Genomic DNA, 19,261 nt, shown 5'->3' with positions numbered 1-19,261 from the left:
GTAGCCTGGAAATTAGCTCATGTTTCATTGGCTCTGGCAAATAATACCTGGCCCCCCTCCCATTCAAACAGATTTCAGGCCATCCAGAATCTGGATGGACCAATCACAACCGTTTATCTCACATGGGGCAGGTTTAAGACGATGACTGACAGAAGAGCATAATGCTTGAACGTAGTTACTGGAAGTAACTGGCATTCTCAGTCCAGTGCTCAACTCAGATCTAACTATGTATTGCATATTTCTCAGTTAAATTGTTCATGTTTCACAGAGGCAATTCAAAGTGCCTTACATAGGCAAAAAAAAAACTTCGAGCAATTTAGGAAAGACTAAATAATATCAATCAAGATAGAATCAAAAGATCAAATGAATTATAATACAAATAGACAAAAATGATAACAGACCAGAAATACAGTTGTAGTGCAATCCGGTGAGTATTACTTTAACTGTAAGCAACCCTTTACATGTACAAATAGTCATGTTAATAAATAAATATTGATTAGAACAGCTTCAACATTTGAGACCAAGTCTTCACGTGCTTTCATATGATAAGCTAAAATTACTCATTGATACTCAGGACACTGGCCTTGGGAATATCCATATGGGAAGCAGTCAGAGGTTGTTAATGGACTTATGAACTTGTGAGAAAACAAAAATGTTATTGATAAAACTGCATGAAGGGTTATTAAGGTTCCTGAGAAATGCAGTGTAAGAGGGAAAACTGTGGGCGTACATATCGCTCAGGACAGGAAGAGCTGCCTGAAGGGCTCGAGGTAGATTTCAGAGGAGGGTAACACCCTCCTTGTCTCTATCGCGGGAACACATGGCCTGACACAGGATGATTTCATGCCTCCAGGTCCCCAAAGTCAGCCAGCCGCCCAACACAATGTTATCTACGGATAGGAGTGCCAGCACACACGGTCAACCATCCACCAGCGAACACCCACAAGAGTTTCTCACACATGTTCAGTGGGTAAGAGAAATGATTTATAATTTAATGTTGTTTCCTCCACTGAAGCAGAGTCACTTTAACAATGACCAGGACCAACAGGAAGTCATAAAACATTGCCATCGTAAAGTCTATAAGACAGAGAACATGCTAAGCTGCCCCAAAAAATACAAAACGATCATGATTTTATTTAATTTGTCAAATCAGCTGTAAAACTGCCCTTTTGACTTTTATTTATTTGATTCAGAATCATTCCAGTCAAAGGTTCAGCAGAGAGGAAGAGGCTGTATTAAAAGCCTGAAAGGCCTTTTCGTTGCCCTTGGCCGGTGTCTGCATGCCGCAAGTCTGCTGGACCTGATGAACAATACCGTCCTTTCATTCACTGTTTGTTTTCAGGGATGTATGGTGGGCACATAAACACACATACACCCCTTGTCTGTCTTCAGTCATCGTAAACACATAAAACATATATGCTGGACAAAGTCAATCTGTTCACACACGCATGCGCGTGCACACACAGCACCCGTCTGTCCTCATATTAGTTGTCTTGGGCGAGGGGTCTTGTAGATATCCCTCTTCCTGCATTTGTTTAGGCTGCTCCTTCTCCGCGACTGCACACTGGGATGCTGTAACTCCACAGTGGTGGCATTAAGAGTCCATGTTTCCTCAGGCTCTCTCCATATCTTGATAACCTTGTTCTTAGTAGGGCGTAGGAGGAACTGACAGGGTTTTGTTTGCTTTCATTTTGTTAAACCATCAGTTATGACTCTGCACAAAGAAACAGAGTAATCTTATAAAATCCTTTGATATAAAAACATCCCGGCTGATACTGGATATTTGAGGCCAACAGGTTCTTTTCACAGCAGACATTTTGACTTGTAGGAAAAGCACTGGGGATAGGCTAATCCACTTAACTGTGCTGTGATATACCTTGTAAACGTTGAGGAGGCTTTACAAACCTGGCATTATATGGGTCACACACAGTAGGCTAATGCATGTATGACCCAAATATGCCTTCATAAAGCTCTTTGTCATCAATGCCTCCAGTCAGTGGCAGGGTCACAGATCAGCTGGTAAGAATAGCATCAGTCTAAATCTGCAGACAGTGTTGGAAACAGAGTCTCAAGTGACAAAAGTCTGAAATGCACGGCCGACCGTCTGCCTTGTCAGCTTTTTGCAATCCCTCACCTGTTGGCTCAAAGCTTTGTCACCCATGAGCAAAACAGCACAGCTAGTCATTTGCTGCATGTGACCATGTGCTGTCTTCTCTGGGTCGGCTTGTCAACAGAGCAGCACTGGTTTATTAGTAATCGGGTTTAAAAGATAAAGATTTTGATGAGAAGAGCATGAGGATTGGTGTTGATGTTCCTTTACTGACACCAAATAAACAGAGATAAATGCACTCATACAGTTGGTGTCACTTGTCCTGAGATAGTAGGAACCTGTCTCCCATACTTCATAGGATTTATAAATGGTAACAAATGGATGTATTAATTGATAATAATTAATGTCCAATGCAGTATTGATGAATATATATGTAAGAGCTGCAAGTTGACAATTAATTGATCCTACGAACAAGTATTGCCTGAGTAGCCAAAGCCTGTTATAGCTTTTTCCTCTGTGCTATAGAGCTCCATTGTTATCATGAAAAATTATTGAAAACACATCAATGAGTGACATGCTTGAACGTGGGCACTGAAGTTTCTTTTGAGTCAATTGCACATACACTGTCCTGCCATGAGTACTCACAAACACACAATATGTGTATTAATCAACAGCTAAAAATAGTTCCCTTGAACCTGAACCCATTCATTCAGGGCCGTGGCCACACACAGGGTAGGGAAGTCGAAATGTATGGAGAAATATAGAACACCGCCAGCCTGATTTTTTAAGTTTAAATTTTTTAAGTTATAAGATGTTAAAAAGGAAAATAAATTAATATTGTTTCAGATGCTCTGTAGCTTCACATGTGGTCAAACTGTCCTTTACACAAATTGTGCTGGAGGAGGATATCCACCAACCAAATGGACTTTTTTTACAACATGGCAATAAACCCTTGCCCTTTAAAGATGACTCATTGCTGAGTTAAAAAGAATTAATAAATAGTTGATCTACCTTCCATAGAGCCCTTAGATTCATCAAGTATGTCTGATTAGAAGGTGGTACCCTCAGTTCGTTCAAGGGCTTAAGCATTAACACATGCATTTTAATAAAAGTAAAGTTAAAAAAGAAAAAAAAAACAGACCTGAAGACTGTGAAAAACTGATGTATTGTTTTTGCATTTCATTAATACAACAAATTATAATAAAAGAGAAAATGGTTCCCAGAAGACAAATGTGCAAAGGAAAAAAAGAAAAGGAGAAAAGGGCCAAAGCAAATGAATAAAACACAAAAGAAGGTATTAGGATGTTTTTGACTGATGACCACATTGGTCCGTGTACAACAACATGCCATTGCTGTGGATCTCTCCCACAGTTTGTTAGTTAGTTTGTCGCCTCAACTAAAGCAACCTTGAGTTTTTCTTCTCTTTATTTCTTCTTTCCCACTCTGGAGTTTCATGCTACATTTTACTGTCATATTAGCAGCCACCAGTGCATTACAGAGATGAGTTAGGGAAGTGCTCATGAGTTTGTGATGGCTGTTCAGCAGCACGTTTCTATCAAGCCTGGCTTCCCTCAGACAGCGGTAAGGCAGGGCTGAAATAGGTTTGTGTCACGAGCAGAATGGCAGGCAGGGGTCAGGCTGGTGGGCGGGCAGGGTGGGTTACACTAATGCATCCTGGCAGTGTGCGCTTTTTCCATCAAACACTCAAGTACACATACACTACGTTCACACACTGGGGAACACATAAACACACATAGTTGCTGTCTCCCTTCTCTTGCTCTTAATCTCTCCGTAACACACACACACACACACACATACAATCAGTCCTCATCCTGGCACCACTGTGAAGCTGCAATAGATGAGATTAAGGGAAGTCGTGGAACATCACTTCTTTGTTACAAATCACTTCATGCTGATTTTCTGTGTGAATGCTGTTCCACTTCTAAATCCATCCTGATGAGCAGCACAACGGAAAAGTCAGAGTAGACTTTAAACTGAGGAAGGCTACATAATTAGGAATAAGTAACAGCTTTTCCATCCCTTCAAACACTCCATTAAACGGTGTCGCTGACTGAGGCCTGAGGGGATGTTAGGTGCTCCATGGACTTTTGTTTAAGGAAACTCGGAAATCACAGGAAATTCTTACCGATGAACAGTAACCTTTTTTAGATGGAAGAAAAGTGTTTTAGCATTAGTCCATGTTGATGTATCACTCTGACGCAGTCCTCACAAAGATGCTTAGTTTTGTCTTGAAAGAGCAAGAAAGAGAACGAATCCAACAGATAACCAGATGGAATATTTTTGGAGGGATACAGCAGAGATGAAGTATCAGGGTCACAGCTCCCGGCCACAGATCTGGCAGGGTTTGTCATGAGATCCTGGTTGGTATGGTTTCTCCTGCTATTAATACATAAACATTTTCTCTGCTCCGCGGTCAAAGACGCAGTTGTTCGAGAGGAGAATTTAGACATTCAGTGAGTAGACATCACTGATTAGGCCATGACATCAGCAGGGAGAAGAAAATTAAGTAAAGAGCAAGAATGAGGGGTGTCTTTGATTGCACTAAAGTAACAACTTACTGTTCACTGAAATGAAGGAATAGTTTGGGGTTAATTTAGGGTAATACACATATTCACTTTCTTGCTAAAAGTTAAATTAGAAAAATGAACCACTCTCATGTATGTTCATTACATATGAATTTACCGCCAGACACCGATTAGCTAAGTTTCTTGAAGTCTCTTTAATTTGTATTTTATTTGATATGGACATCGCAGTAACATTGTTGTGACATACATAAACACAAATATATACACTATTACAAAATACAGGTGTCTACAGGGGTGTTAGGTGTGAGAGCAATGTTGTTTCTCTTTTAACCGTGATTCAATACCTCCAATAAAAACATTTTGTTAACTTAGCACAAAGATTGGAAATGGTGATACAGCTCGCCTAACTCTGTCACAAGGTAACAAAATCCCAATGAGCCTTCAAATCAAACAATGAAATACACCCTTGGTCCATGCCCTTCAGTATGGCAAATTTTTCCGCTGTGACGCCGACACCAAGACAAGACAACATGGCATTTCCAAAAATGAAACCAATCCTGAATGTCATTTCCTAATCTTAATTTGCTATGGTGAAGGTTTGGTTCAGTTTATACACACAAAACAACTGGGTTTTGCCTTAATATAACTACTTTGTTAAAATTAGGGAAACACTGTGGTTTGAAATAGTTTAGAAATAGTTTGAAAGTTTAGTTTCTAGTCTTAGAGCTAAGCTAAGATAGCAAGCTTCTGGCAGTGCCTTTACATTCACCAGACAAACATGAGAATGGTTTCATTCCTCTCCTCTAACTCTGGGCAAGAAAGTCAACAAGCATATTTCCCAAAATCTTGAACTATTTATTCCAAATGAATAGGAAGAAAAGAGTAAATTTGACACAAGTGACAGATGTAATGTTGGCCAAATCATAGAACAATGCAAATGTAGCATTAAAGTCACACCATCAGTGAATGTACATTAGAATGGTCTGTCCGTGTGTGAGTGCTCATATGTACTGTTTGCCCTCACCACACAATTACTGCCATTTGAATACACGTTGGCCCTTCAGCAAGGAGAAATCAAACCTAAAAGATTCCTATTATATAATGCAGCATGTATCTGCAGGCTGTGAAGCAGAGAGATTGTCCTGGGTTAATACTCACACCCCATACAGCAGACAAGGAACAGAGGAGGAAGCTGAGCTCTTTGAGTTTTGTCTATGTTCGCATCCCAAACTTCAACAAGTGGCTTCAGACCTCGTGCTGGCGCCTTTTTTAGAGAAGGAGTGAGGCCAGAGAGACGAACAGATGAACAGATGAACAAAGCAGGTACAGTATTTTCACCAAAACCTTTAAGATAACACCTGACTTCATGACTGTTTCTTTTGTGTTTACTGGTTTATTTGTAGCTTCTGGAAATCCAGATTGTTGTGAATTGTCTCCAAAATAAAGCACAAATCCCATTTTTAATAGATTCATTCCATTCTTTTTCAGTTTGTCTTTGCTTGAACATACTTCAGAATCAATAGAACAAAACATGGATAAACACAGAAAGGCTTTAAGCATCTTAATATTAGAATTACATTTTTTGTACGCTTTTTTTGAAATCTTGCTTTATAGGAATTTCTCCGTGCCTGGCACTGAATACAGCACAGACAACAGAGCTGTAAACCTGATCACACAGTAAATAAGAGCACTCTGGACGTTTTCTCTGAGCGGAATTGCCATTGATCCCAGAACACAATTCCACTTCCCCTCCCGTTGCCGAAGAATGCTTCCCAGCAAAAAATAGAGCACCATGGATGTAAGAATAAAGGGGGAGTGGGGGGGGGAGGAAGAGGAGGAGATGGAGGAGGAGAGACAGAAGGGAGGGCCGTGGGGGGGGAAACACTCTCTTGTGATGCCCCTGCTTTTCTTCTCGTGCCCCCTGAGTGGACTAACAGTTTGGCGTTGGGACGACGCTGAGCTCAGACGCCATCCTCAAGAGCCAGATCCTTTTGATGTTCACAAGAAGAAGGTAGTCCCTCCATCGCACTGTGAGCCTGTGGTCGTCTGCTCATCTCTGCATCATCACCTGCCATTTGTCCACTGACTTTAAGGAAGAATTGTCCCATCAGATAAGGACCTGCTACTTGATCAAAAAACAGCCTTCCAGACAACTTTCCTGCAGCAAAAAAGCAGGTAAGCCAGCAAGTTATCACAAAACTACAACTCTTATTACTCAGGTGAATGATTAAAAGGATGCAGACATTTAGATAAACATTTTGAGCATCCTGGTACAAAACTGCATTGGACTCTTAGCGATGAAGTCTCTGAGAAGGAGATGATATCTTGAAGAGCTGGGACGATGGAATGGGAAGCCTGGTGTGTGTTGGAGTCCCTGTCCTCCCTGGCAGGTACAGCTGTCACCCTACTCGCTCTCGTTCCTTTCATCTCGCTCTGTCTGTCTGACTCTCCTCTCTGCTCATAACTCTCATAAGAGACAAATACATTCAAACAAAGTGCAGCACTGGAGACCTTAAAACATAGAGCGACCAGCAATGTGCACAAACTGTATGAGGAGTTGTTACCTCTGCGGTGTGTCAGGGGGCACAAGCTGTTTTATACAGTTGTTCATTAATCTGAATTGACAAAATGTGTAAGCACAAATGTATTAACCAATTCACCAAAATGTGAATGCTTGAAAATTGGTAAAAAGAACTAAAAGGAAAATGCACACTAAGGGGGTGAAAGCCACACACTGATAAGTCTGATGCAATCTTTTTATTTTAAATTCTATAAACCATTGGTGGGAGAAGTATTCAGATTATTTACCTAAGTAAATGTATTAATATCACAGTGTCAAAGTCTTGTAATAAAGGTAAAGGTAAGATGACCTTGGTTATTGCTACATTGGTATATATCATACTATTGGATTATTATGACCTATGCATTAACATGTTAGGAGCATTTGAATGTGCTGGCTGTGGTGGAGCTGATTCTGCCTATTTTATACTATTGAGTAGTTTAGCACAAGCAAACAATGTATTATTTCTATGCTCATATACATGTTGTATCATCTATATCTGAAAAATAAAAAATAACCGTAGCTATCAAATTTAGTAAAAAAGTCTAAAACAATATTTTAGAGCACAATTGAAAAGTAGCAAAAAATTTAAATATTTGAGTAAAGTAAAAGTACGTCAGAACTGTGCTAGAGGTACAAAATATATGATTATATATGATTCTAGACAAGATTACAAAAAGTCAATAATGTGCTGTCACTTAAATGATTATCCACAACAAATCTCAGACTCAGTAACTTCAAGTTCTTCTACCTAAGTCTGTGTCACTGTTTTCTTGTTTGAAACTGAAGAAACATCAACACTGAAAAACCCCAGCACTGATATTAGTGTGAATCCCAGCTCCCAGCACAGTCAAAAAAATACTTTATATTTCAGTGGAATCAAATATAATGAGCTAAACAGCAGGTGATTCATGTAAAGCAATAGATAAAAAAATTACAGGCTCACTGATCAAGTGATATTGTGTCCATTGCCAAGAATGGATTTACATCACTAACTACATAGTCTTCAAAATAAAATAAAAAGATAAACCCAAAATAAAAACAATCAACACAAGCCACACATTTAATCTGTCACTCGCCCAAAAAAGCAGACATCCAAGAATTTCAGTCGGGAGTGTGTTAGTCAGAATTTTCCTCCATGAAACACCTTGCAGCTGCCTGGCCTGAGGGCTCCAGTGTAATGCCATATGCAGCTAAACAATAGATCATAACATGGCTGTGGGTCTGTGTACAGTAGTGGGCAGATGAAGAGCCAGACAGCCATGTAAGGTAGCAGGCAGCACATCGGCCCGCCGGTTTCTGCTGGTGTGACTGATATATGGCAGCCTAGATCCATGCTGGCCTGCAAGTGGTGGCAACAGGTGACTCGCATGAGTGGGAGGTATTCTCCCCCTCATCCTGCATCAGAGCCACTTTGTAGGTCACACTATCCCTAACTCAGCCTCCACCACACCAATACTGCTAAACTTACACATGCTTATCCTTGATCGTAATCCCGGCACACATGGGAGAGATACGCACGCCACCCCTGCTGGCCTGCAGCTAAACAACTGCTGCAATGCATACTGGGATTGACCCTCAACATGTGTTAAAGTTCAAGTTTAAAAGCCATGCTTCATATATAAAGCACAGCTTTTCAGCTTGAACCTTGACACATTATGTGAAATAAATAAGCCTACTGTTTTCTTCATTATTCACTCCATTATGAAACAGCTTCAATCACAGAGTCAAAATAATCACTGAGCTGAATAACTGCCACCTGGGTATGTTTGGCATCCTGTATGCAGGTCTGTTGATGTCAGCTGAGACTGATGCAACCTGTGTATAAATGTGTTAGCGCAGAGCAGTTGTGGCGTTGGATTGACATTTTCCTCGTGCTCCGCTGTGGCTGTTCACTGAAACATTGCTGAGCTGTCACAACACTGCAAAGTGAACTGTTACTGGCAAAGATATTTTGGTTATAGAGCTCCTGGCAGGGGCTTTTTGTTTGGAGGTCATTTAATATGAGCTGTAATTTAGAGTTTGATCTACATTAGTAACCCAGTCAGGGAGTGTCTTTTTCAGGATAGAATTGGGAACAAAAAATATATATATAGTCAGACAACCACACAAATGTCATACAAGAAACAATAAGTCAGATAACCAACAATCAAGTGACAAATAGAATTTTTTTTTTAATTACAAAAGTCATAAAAACTTCCATCATAAAGCATTATATCTAATGAGGTAAATGAAAGAATCCAGCTTGAGAAAGATTTTCAGGTCATTTAATTTTAAAAAGGGCAGCTGAAATATTTCTTCTTAGGTTAAGTAGTTAACTTGTACAAGATTTCAATGAGGGAAGAGAAATAAATTAGTTTGGAAGCTTTAACAGAGAGGTATGGATGAATATTATGAGGTTATTATTCATTTTAAACCATCCAACTTTGTGATACAGAGAACAATGATGACTGTGAAATATACTGTATAATTACTGATAACGCATAAAGCATGTTTCTCCAGAGGTGGAACTACTCACTAAAAGCCATTTAGATTCAGTTTAAGGAATGAGGTCCATCAAATAAAATAAACCAGTATTGTATATAGTTTCTCAGCAGTTTTTATTGAGTTGAAAACAAACACTGCCAAAACATTAGCAGTGATTAAACTCCTGGCATGAGATTGCGACATTAACAGTGGTTAATAAAAACACACCTCAACACGAATGCATCAGGTAATACATTTCTCAGAACTACATGTATTGTTATTGTAATACACTCAAAGCAGAGATAATGCAGCCATAAAGTCACAATATACAAAAAAAATCTGATTTAGAACAAATGATCAGGCCATGTAGTTATAAAGAATGTACTACTCCAGAATCTCCTGAGGCCAGCCAGCCACATTTGGCTCTCCACATTTTTTTTTAAATGGCCCTCCAGCGTGAGCCTGTGTGGCTAAATTTGTCCTTCTATGTCAAATACTGTAGACATTTTCCGAGGAAATAAATGAGTTTTCTTACTGTGTTTTACTTTCTAATGAAAACAATTAATTACTTTATCAGGTAATGTGGTTTTTAAGCCAGCATGTTAACATCATTTGGGAGATTGCTGAAAAATGTACTTCATCCCCAGCACATCCTCTCGGACACACATAAAGCCACAATTGTACTTAATGCACAACACCATGTAAACACTGTTACCTCCACTGATGTTAGTCTAAACATGTCCCATTAAAGAGAAGCAGGCCAAGAAAATGTATACCTTGCCATCTAAATGCCTGTGTTTATGAGGAAAGCGCAGAGCAAGCAGTGTATCCTGGTCCTCTATGAGGATCCAGAGTCTGTCAAACAGGGCTTAGTGCTGAAAGGTGCAGCTCACTGAAGGAATGTTTAAATCAACCCTGCCCCCTGTTGTTCCTAGCCTGAGGATACACTGCAGGCTGTGGGGATCCAGCTAGTTTTGGGAGAGTTCAGCTTTTAAACTCATCGACTCAACTAGAAAAGAGACATTTAATCATCAGCAGCTTTTAATTTGGTCTGAAAATCCGTTTTTCTATTCCGAGAGTTAAAAACCAAAGACTACAATAAAGGAATGGTGTCCATCTCTGCACTCTTATGTTATGACTCGGTTAAATATTGTACTCAATGATTCTGTGAGAGACATACAGTAAATCTGAAACCATTGCTTTATGTGCCACTGTACAGCAATAAAAACCTATCTTAATAATCCTATAAAACTTCCATCCAGGGGTTTCATCCAGCCTGAGATGCTGCCACAGTCCTGACTGATTGTTGAACCAGACTCACTGCCCTCTAAGGCAACATTGAGGCCGGTCCAACAGACCGGAGGATTTATTGTTGTGTTGCAGGGTGGTGAAAACACACAACATTTATTCCTGTTGCTCTGCAGCGAGTCACAGCAACAGCCTTCACTTCGCATGTGATGCAGTTTAATAGCTGCTCTTTCTCACTTCTCTGGGCTGCCTGGCTACTATCCAGACTAGCTTTAGGGTCAGTGCATGTAGATCTGCCTGGAAATTGAAATACAGCCACGTTTAAGAGTTGATACTGAAGTGGTGAAATGACTGTAGTTCTTGGCTACGGTTCATACAGAGTCTACTTTTTCGCTTACATTATCATAATATCTCTCTAGCACTTTGTTTCCATGGAACTCTCACCAACACTCTTCCTCGGTGCAGGACACACACACAAACAAACGCGTGGAGAGAGACTCGGATATAACGTCAAAGAGAAATAACTCAGAGTTGCGTAATACTCCATTTGCGCAGTTCACCGTTTTGAAATACCTTATAACCAGATTGTCCATTACTCTGACACAGATTATAAACAAATATGACAGCCATGATGGTCTACAGGCAAACCAGACCGCTCAGCGAAGGGCACAGTGTATCCTGGTAAATTCATGGTTATTGCCAGAGGGCCAACAGAAGCACAGGTATGTCAGACAACCAACAGCAAAAGGTGCTTTTACGGCTTCACTGGAATCGCTTGGCTGTAACCCCTCCGCCCCCCTGCCTCCTTTTAATACCTTGTTCCTTCTGTCCTTCGGAAATCATATTGTTTGAGATAGTTTCCTTTGAGAACAGGAAGAGGCAGTCAAGGGAAGGAGACAGAGACTAAGACCGCTGCCTTTCACCAGCTGATCTGAATATGACTTTGTCTATTTTTCTCAGAAAAGGAAATTGGCCATTCCCACCACTGTATATGAATATTAGTGTACTATATTCAGGTCCGCTGTCACGGGGGTCAAAGGGTACAGATGACTCGTGCCCAAGGCCCAGAGGGTGGGGGGGGCATGCTAAGGTCTATGGTGCTGGACGGTGTGGATGAGGGGCCCAATTTGGAGAATGTTTTCCCCCTGTCCATAATTCCTGATGGTGGATCTGACTATATGTATTATTTTATGTATTTTCCCAGACTGACAGACCACCTTACTACACTAATGGTGAGTACTGTTCTTAAGTACAGTGTTGAGGTACTTTACTTTGGGTTTCTATTTTATAGAGACTTTATACTTTGACTTTATACTACTCCTCTACATTTGAGACAAGTGTTGTACTTTTTCTCAACTAAATGTATTTGACAGCATAACCTTTTAAATATAAAGCATCAGCTTCTAAAATATGATTTTTAGCCATGATAGGGGGGCATGGCTCGTTCCACCGCTTAGGTCTGGAAGAAAAGATCTCAAAGATTGGATCAATTGTCATGCAATTTTTTTGTAGATGTTCATGGTGCATTGTAATGACTTCCGGGATGCATTGACTTTTCATCTTGCACATTGTTTTATTTTTCTTATAAATAAATAACAGCAAAACCAATGACATTCCCATCAGCCTCAACTGTACTATTCAGTGATAATTAACAAATGTTAGCACGCTCACACACTAAACTAAAATGTTGAATATAGTAAATATTACACCAGTTTAACATTAGTATGTTACCATTCTAGCTTAGGCACAGCACTGCTTTGAGCTAAATGTTAAGTGCATAATCATGGAGCTCTATAGCATGGCTGTAGGCACTTAGTCTTGTTTTTAGTATGAACTTGGCCAGCTACAACATTAAAATGCTACTTACATGGTAATTCAACAGTGATAATAATCCAATAATATAATACCATAACACTATGAAAGGGACCATTCTGTTAGCAGTTTTGCTTTTGATACTTCTATACGTTTTCTTGAGTAAAATTTTGAAGATAGGACTTTTACTTGTAGAAGAATATTTTTACATAGTGGTATTACCACTGAAGGATCTGAATATCATTGCACCACACCAGTGACAGATCAGTAAACCCTCAAATATTTTCAAGTTCACATTTTACCACTCAAGGAACAGATGACAAATGAAGACATTATTTTACAAAAGTAGTTTTATTGTCTGCCATCTAGATCCCTTTCACCGTATTCTGTACTTGATACAAAACATTCAGAAGCATGTTATGATAATAATTCAAAAGAATCAGAGACTATCTCAAAGGTTAACTTTGAATTAGTCCAGGGGGAGATGTACTGTATGTCTGCACAGGTGAGGAAAGCCTGTTGTCAGTGTTAGATGATAAGAACATGGCTGTTGTTGTTGCTGTAATGTGTACCTCCTGCTATTGTGCAGGCTGGACTCGCACTCCCTTCCTCCTCCAGCTCTTTGCCTGTTTGTGATTTACTTCCAGTTAAGATCATCAGCTTTATCCGAGTAGGGCTTTGCGCCAGTTCCCTGAGTGGGACGAGGACCCGCTTCACTAACTCACGAATCCAACTGCTCTCCAAATGTGACCAATCTGACATTAGCGGGTATTATGTGCATGCTGGAAAACAAGTGTCAGACCACAAACTTTCCTGTGCTATGTATTGGCGTATCAGCCTTAGGCGTGGATAGAGGTTGATCATTTCCTCTCCCACATGTTCGGATGGGGATGTTTACCGTCTCTCCATGCTTCACAGATAAAGAGCACAACGCTCTGATTTTCCATCTTATTGCCATATATATACTTCATAGAGACAACGAGGGAGGGGGAGACAGAGACTGAGGGTCATTTAGACCATATCTCTCTCTCACACATAACTAGTGTCAGTGTCAGCCAGGCAAGTCAAAGCCCTGCACAGTGGACTACACAATGGGAGTAACTTATTATGGGAGCAACTGCTCATGGAACTGCACACTTGAAGGGAGATGAGAGGTGGTAAGAGAGAATATTAACTCCCTGTTTGGCTTTTTTCACACTTTGTGATTGTAGTGATTAGACTGTATTTCCCACCTGGCACACCATTAAAAGAACAGTTTGTCTTAACTCACAGCTTTTGAGGAATGTATACTATGTTTTTATAACCATGCCAAGTAGGGCAGTAACTTCAGATGTGTGACATGTTGGAAAAACATGTCAAACTGTTACTTTTAGCCCTCCTAACAGTATGTTATAACTCATCTGTCTTTTATCTCTAATTGCATAGTAAAAGCTGGCAGTAGGCAAAGGTACATAGTGCATTTAGATGTCAGAGGTGAACCGTCAATAGAGTTTGATGGGTTTTCTTAACCCCTCAATTATGGAGGTCAGTTATGGCACCCATAAAGTTGTCTGGTGAGCTGCCTTATAGGGTCATTCTCAGCTGACACTCACCAGCCTGTCACCACCATGTTTGGGTCTTACCCAAAACTCTCACTAATGCTGCAGGTGAAAGCGCACACGCACACGCACACGCACACGCACACACACACACACACACACACACACACACACACACATACTGGAGAGGGGGATATATCTGATTGACGCTCTCAGATGGATCCAGATTGCAGCATGTAGGAGGTTTTTATTATCACAGAGGACAGTGGACATCAAAGCTGATGTTCTGTCATGAGTGAAGTCTGCTGGTCATGGTCCAAAAGAAAGATTGCAGCTCATGGCCAGGTCACAGCATTAAAAGGACAAAGTCTCCTAGCTTTGACTTGCCCCTTGGTTGCTTGTTACCCTATCTGTCTGTCATACATAATTTGGAATTGGACATGGGAAATGTAAACACACATAATACAATATTGAGTCATTTTTCTTAAAACAACCTAATTATTTACTTTTACATGACTCCTGAACTTCCTCTCTCTCTCTCTCTCTCTCTCTCTCTCCTCTCTCTCTCTTTCTCTCTCGCGCTCATGGGAAATTGGTTGTTCTCATGCCACGGTGTCCAGTCCTCAAGCAATTCACAGGCAGAGAAGCTATTTTTATGCACATGATACCACACACACATGCCCAGGTCATTTCATCTGCAGGAATATAGAGGACCTATAGCTGTCTGTCTGACTGATTGTCTGTGATTCTCTTTTCTCCTTTTTACCCTGCTCTCTGCTCTGTCCATCCTCCCCCTCAGTGACTTCACCTTTTCACCTCTAGTGCACCCTCCTTTCGCACATTCTCTCCTCCCTCTTCAGTCTTTGTGTCTCAGGTGTGTGTTCGGCCTGTGAGCAGTGATGGGGGACTGGAGTCTCCTGGGGAATTTCCTAGAGGAGGTCCAGGAACACTCCACCTCGGTCGGGAAGGTCTGGCTCACCGTCCTCTTCATCTTTCGCATCCTGGTTCTGGGCACAGCAGCCGAGTCCTCCTGGGGCGACGAGCAGAGCGATTTCCTGTGCGACACTCAGCAGCCCGGTTGCACCAACGTGTGTTATGACAGCGCCTTCCCCATCGCTCACATCCGCTACTGGGTGCTGCAGATTGTTTTTGTCTCCACGCCGTCCCTCATCTACATGGGCCACGCCATGCACATTGTGCGCAGGGAGGAGAAGCTGCGGAGGAGGGAGCTGGAGGAGAAGGAGGACAGGGAGGAGAGAGGGGAAGGTGGAGGAGACCTGGAGCGTGAGAAGGAGTACCTCCAGCAGAGGGAGAGCAGGAAAATTATGGCATCTGATGGGACTGGCCGTGTTCGCCTGAGAGGAGCACTGCTGCAGACTTACATCCTGAGCATCATGATCCGCACAGTGATGGAGGTGACATTTATCGTGGTGCAGTACATGATCTACGGGGTGTTCCTCAGGGCGTTGTACCTGTGCAAGGCCTGGCCTTGCCCCAACCCTGTCAACTGCTACATGTCCCGGCCCACAGAGAAGAATGTCTTCATCATCTTCATGCTGGTGGTGGCCGGTGTGTCTCTGCTGCTCTCTGTGTTGGAGCTCTACCACCTTGGCTGGAAGAGCACCAGGAAGTGTTTACTCAACAAGAAGATGCAGAGGAGCAACCACAGAGCTGTGACGGTGGCCGTGTCTGCAGCCTTGGAGCCCAACAGCCCACCTCTGCCCTCGGCCTCCTGCACCCCACCTCCTGACTTCAGCCAGTGTCTGGCAGCCCCCAGCTCCATGAACCCCATGACCTCTTTGGCCTCTCATCCCTTCAACAACAGGATGGCGCTGCAGCAGAACTCAGTCAACTTGGCCACAGAGCGGCATCATAGTTGCGACAACATGGAGGACGAGGAAGATTTCCTGAGGTTGAGATACGACCAAGCGCACACAGAGCTGCCCAACAGCTGCTCCGCATCACCTCTGCTACACTCCGGCTACATTAAGGACAAACGCCGCCTGAGCAAGACCAGTGGGACCAGCAGCCGGGCTCGCCAGGATGACCTGGCAGTATAGACTCCCAACCAAAAAGAGTGGCAGACAGGGGGGAGAGCAGGAGGGGTGAGCCTTCAAAACCAAAGAGAAGGGACAGAAAGATCACTTTAGGAAGACACAAAGAGGAGTCAAAGTGTGATTACTGTAATTATTCAGCTCTGGCATTGAAGCCTGACACTTGACTATAGAAGATGGACTAAATGTTCACTTTAGAAAGAGACACTGATATCTGTGAGTGGACCATATGAACTTGACATGTGTGAGCTCTGTGAGCTGATAGTGTTTGTGAAGCAATCTATCCCAGAGCTAAAAAAAACTGACAACCAAACTGCAAAAGAAAAAATCATTTTGAATGAGAACAGGGTAACAGGTGTAATACCTGACTATTGCACATTTTATATTTTAGTTGAACAGTTAAAGCCAAAATTTAAGAGAGATAAAGAGACTATTAAGTGAGAATGACGTGATGCTTGGTGTGCGATGACTTAGGGAAACCATTTCATTAGAAAGCAATATCTGACACAAATCTCAACTATTCAATTATTTATAGGTTGTGACTTTAGATAAGAGAACCAACTGTTTTCTTTTCCATGCTGCAAAAAATTAGAGAAGCATTTAGAGAAAACAGGGACTTAATATGCAATAAACTGTGAAGCTTGCTGGTATATAAATTGGATGTTTTTATGCAGCATCAGCAGTGAATCAAGGTAGTGCCTTAACAAGAGGTGTGAAAATATATCTCTTTCCATATAACATGTTTTTTATGTATTTTTTTTTCAAAAGCCATTGCCAAGACTCTACATTTAGATTTCGCCATCTGTTGACTTGCTAACCTGATTGCAGTACAGCAAGTAAGAGTAAAACTGTATTAATTAGTTACATATTTGACATATATTTGCCTTTGTGTGTAGAATGAGAGAATGTAGCCTGTTTTGAAAGGAATTCAAGGGAAAAGAAAAGGAAGAGGTCCTGCTTGCATGCTGTTATGAGGAGATCCGGCCACTAGGTGGCAACATTGCACTTACATTTTTCCGTTCTCTCCTGGAGCCATCATGTACATAGTGAATTTGTCTCTATGCAATGTATGATTTAGTTATAATGTCTTTGAATGTATTTCCTTTCATTTCCGGGTGTTCTTACTATATGCAGAATAATTGAACAGGCTGTGTATGACAGCAGTTTGTAAATAAGCATCCACTGCAAATGGGAGTTCAATCCTACATATTTCCTACAGCAAATAGCATTTAAAACACAGAAATCTTGTCCATCTTTTTTGGTTCTTTCACACATACCTTTATGTAATAAATGGCATCACTAACCTGTCACAAATAAATAAATCATCAACTGTACAATCTGCTCTGTTTTCCTCAAGGTGTGTGATGAATTCAAGTAGTTCTTATGCAACATCAACACATTGAGATGTTTACTAAATCAGAGAGAATTTACATTTAGACCACCTTGTACCATATCAAACCTTGTGGCAAATCCGGAAATGCTGTAAACTAAAGGTTAAGTTGAAATGAATAAGAGGAATTGAAGAGCATAGATTCCTGCATTAGATGAGAATCCTATCACCATTTGCATTTACCAGTCTGTTCTCACCAGAAAGGACCTGCAGGAGACAGACTGGAGAGGGTGTGCAATATTTACACAAACTCGCCATCTCTGCCAGGAAGCTGAGCGCTGATATCCAACTTGGTCTGTCACAAGCTGAGTCGAAAGCTGCCATTTTGTTTGTTTGTTGCAGATCAGATTCACCTCTGAAAAGTTACCCTGGTTTCATCATCACTGTATAAGATTATGCTATATAGAATCATATATAGGCTATTAGAACAGTAGCATGGATGATGACATGCGCTGTTCAATAAAATCTTTTCTCTGTGGGTAAAGCTGAGGGGATGCTTTTATGCACTGGTAGGGCTACTTGTTGTCTGCTCTCCTCATTTATTTAAAAGTGTAACCAAGATGATATTTGTATATTAGAGAGTGTGGTCTAGACCTACTCTATCTGTAAAGTGTCCTGAGATAACTCTTGTTATGATTTGATACTATAAATAAAATTGAATTGAATTGAATGAGCATTTAAAGTGGCTACGAGGAACTTTCAGTTTGTGTTGATTCTAGCGGCCCCTTTGGACAAAAGCGGTAGTGTTTTACCACACCTGTTGTAATGATCTTTTTAGAGTTAGCGTTATATAGCAGTCATATAGTTGCGGGGGGCTTTTCCGCTTTTAATTTGACAGGATAGCTAGGTGAGAAAGGGGGGATGACATGCAGGACATCGTCACAGGTGGGATTCGAATTCTGGACCTCAGCGTCGAGGTATAAACCTCTCAGTATATGTGCGCCTGCTCTACCCACTGAACCAACCCGGCCATGCGATAAAGGTTTTGCAGACAGAAAATAATTTATTTACAATAAGAGAATATTTTACCGATGCATCGTTTGAGGAGCCAAAGCATTAGCGAGAGTTTGTTGTAGCAACCAATAATAATAGGCTAATATTATCTTTGATTAACATAGGCTTTTCATGAAACCCAAGGACGCTTCACACCAGTAGGCTACAGTGGTTCAAAGAGAAAATAGTAGGCTAACACAAACACGAACTGAAGATAAATCCAAAGGAGAAATCTCCTCCTGCTTTTTACCTGGCTGGATACTCAAACACAGGCTTTTCCGGTGTTACACCGAAATCTGTGACCCATCACAACGTGTTACTATTGAGCCGCTCTGCCTGCCGTAAATCATTTTGTGACTTTACTGGAAAAATCGGACCCGGGCAAAGGCATTAATAAAACTATATATAAAAAAACGTTCTTTTTACTGTTAGTCTCGTTTGCTGTTACAGGTCATTTATGATCATCAGATGGAAAATGAAACAGTTTCAGAAACATTTAAAAGTTCCTCGTAGTTTTCAACCTCAATTGATTGACACCTTAGAGCTTGCAAATTAGAAAAGAACTGCATTCAAGACGGAAGGTGGGTATCATACAGTGGTGGAA

General features: G+C 41.2%; 1 protein-coding gene across 1 annotated transcript; it reads left to right on the top strand.

The window, feature by feature from the left end:
* Positions 1-6,522: 6,522 nt before the first annotated feature.
* On the top strand, positions 6,523-17,615 carry gja5a (gap junction protein, alpha 5a). The gene is made up of 2 exons (XM_039817495.1): positions 6,523-6,771; positions 15,020-17,615. The coding sequence occupies exon 2, from the start codon at positions 15,120-15,122 to the stop codon at positions 16,278-16,280; it is 1,161 nt and encodes a 386-aa protein (XP_039673429.1). The 5' UTR covers positions 6,523-6,771; positions 15,020-15,119; the 3' UTR covers positions 16,281-17,615.
* Positions 17,616-19,261: the final 1,646 nt, after the last annotated feature.

The sequence above is a fragment of the Perca fluviatilis genome, chromosome 12 (assembly GCF_010015445.1).
Source record: "Perca fluviatilis chromosome 12, GENO_Pfluv_1.0, whole genome shotgun sequence".
NCBI lineage: Eukaryota > Metazoa > Chordata > Actinopteri > Perciformes > Percidae > Perca > Perca fluviatilis.
This window is presented reverse-complemented; position numbering and strand designations above follow the sequence as displayed.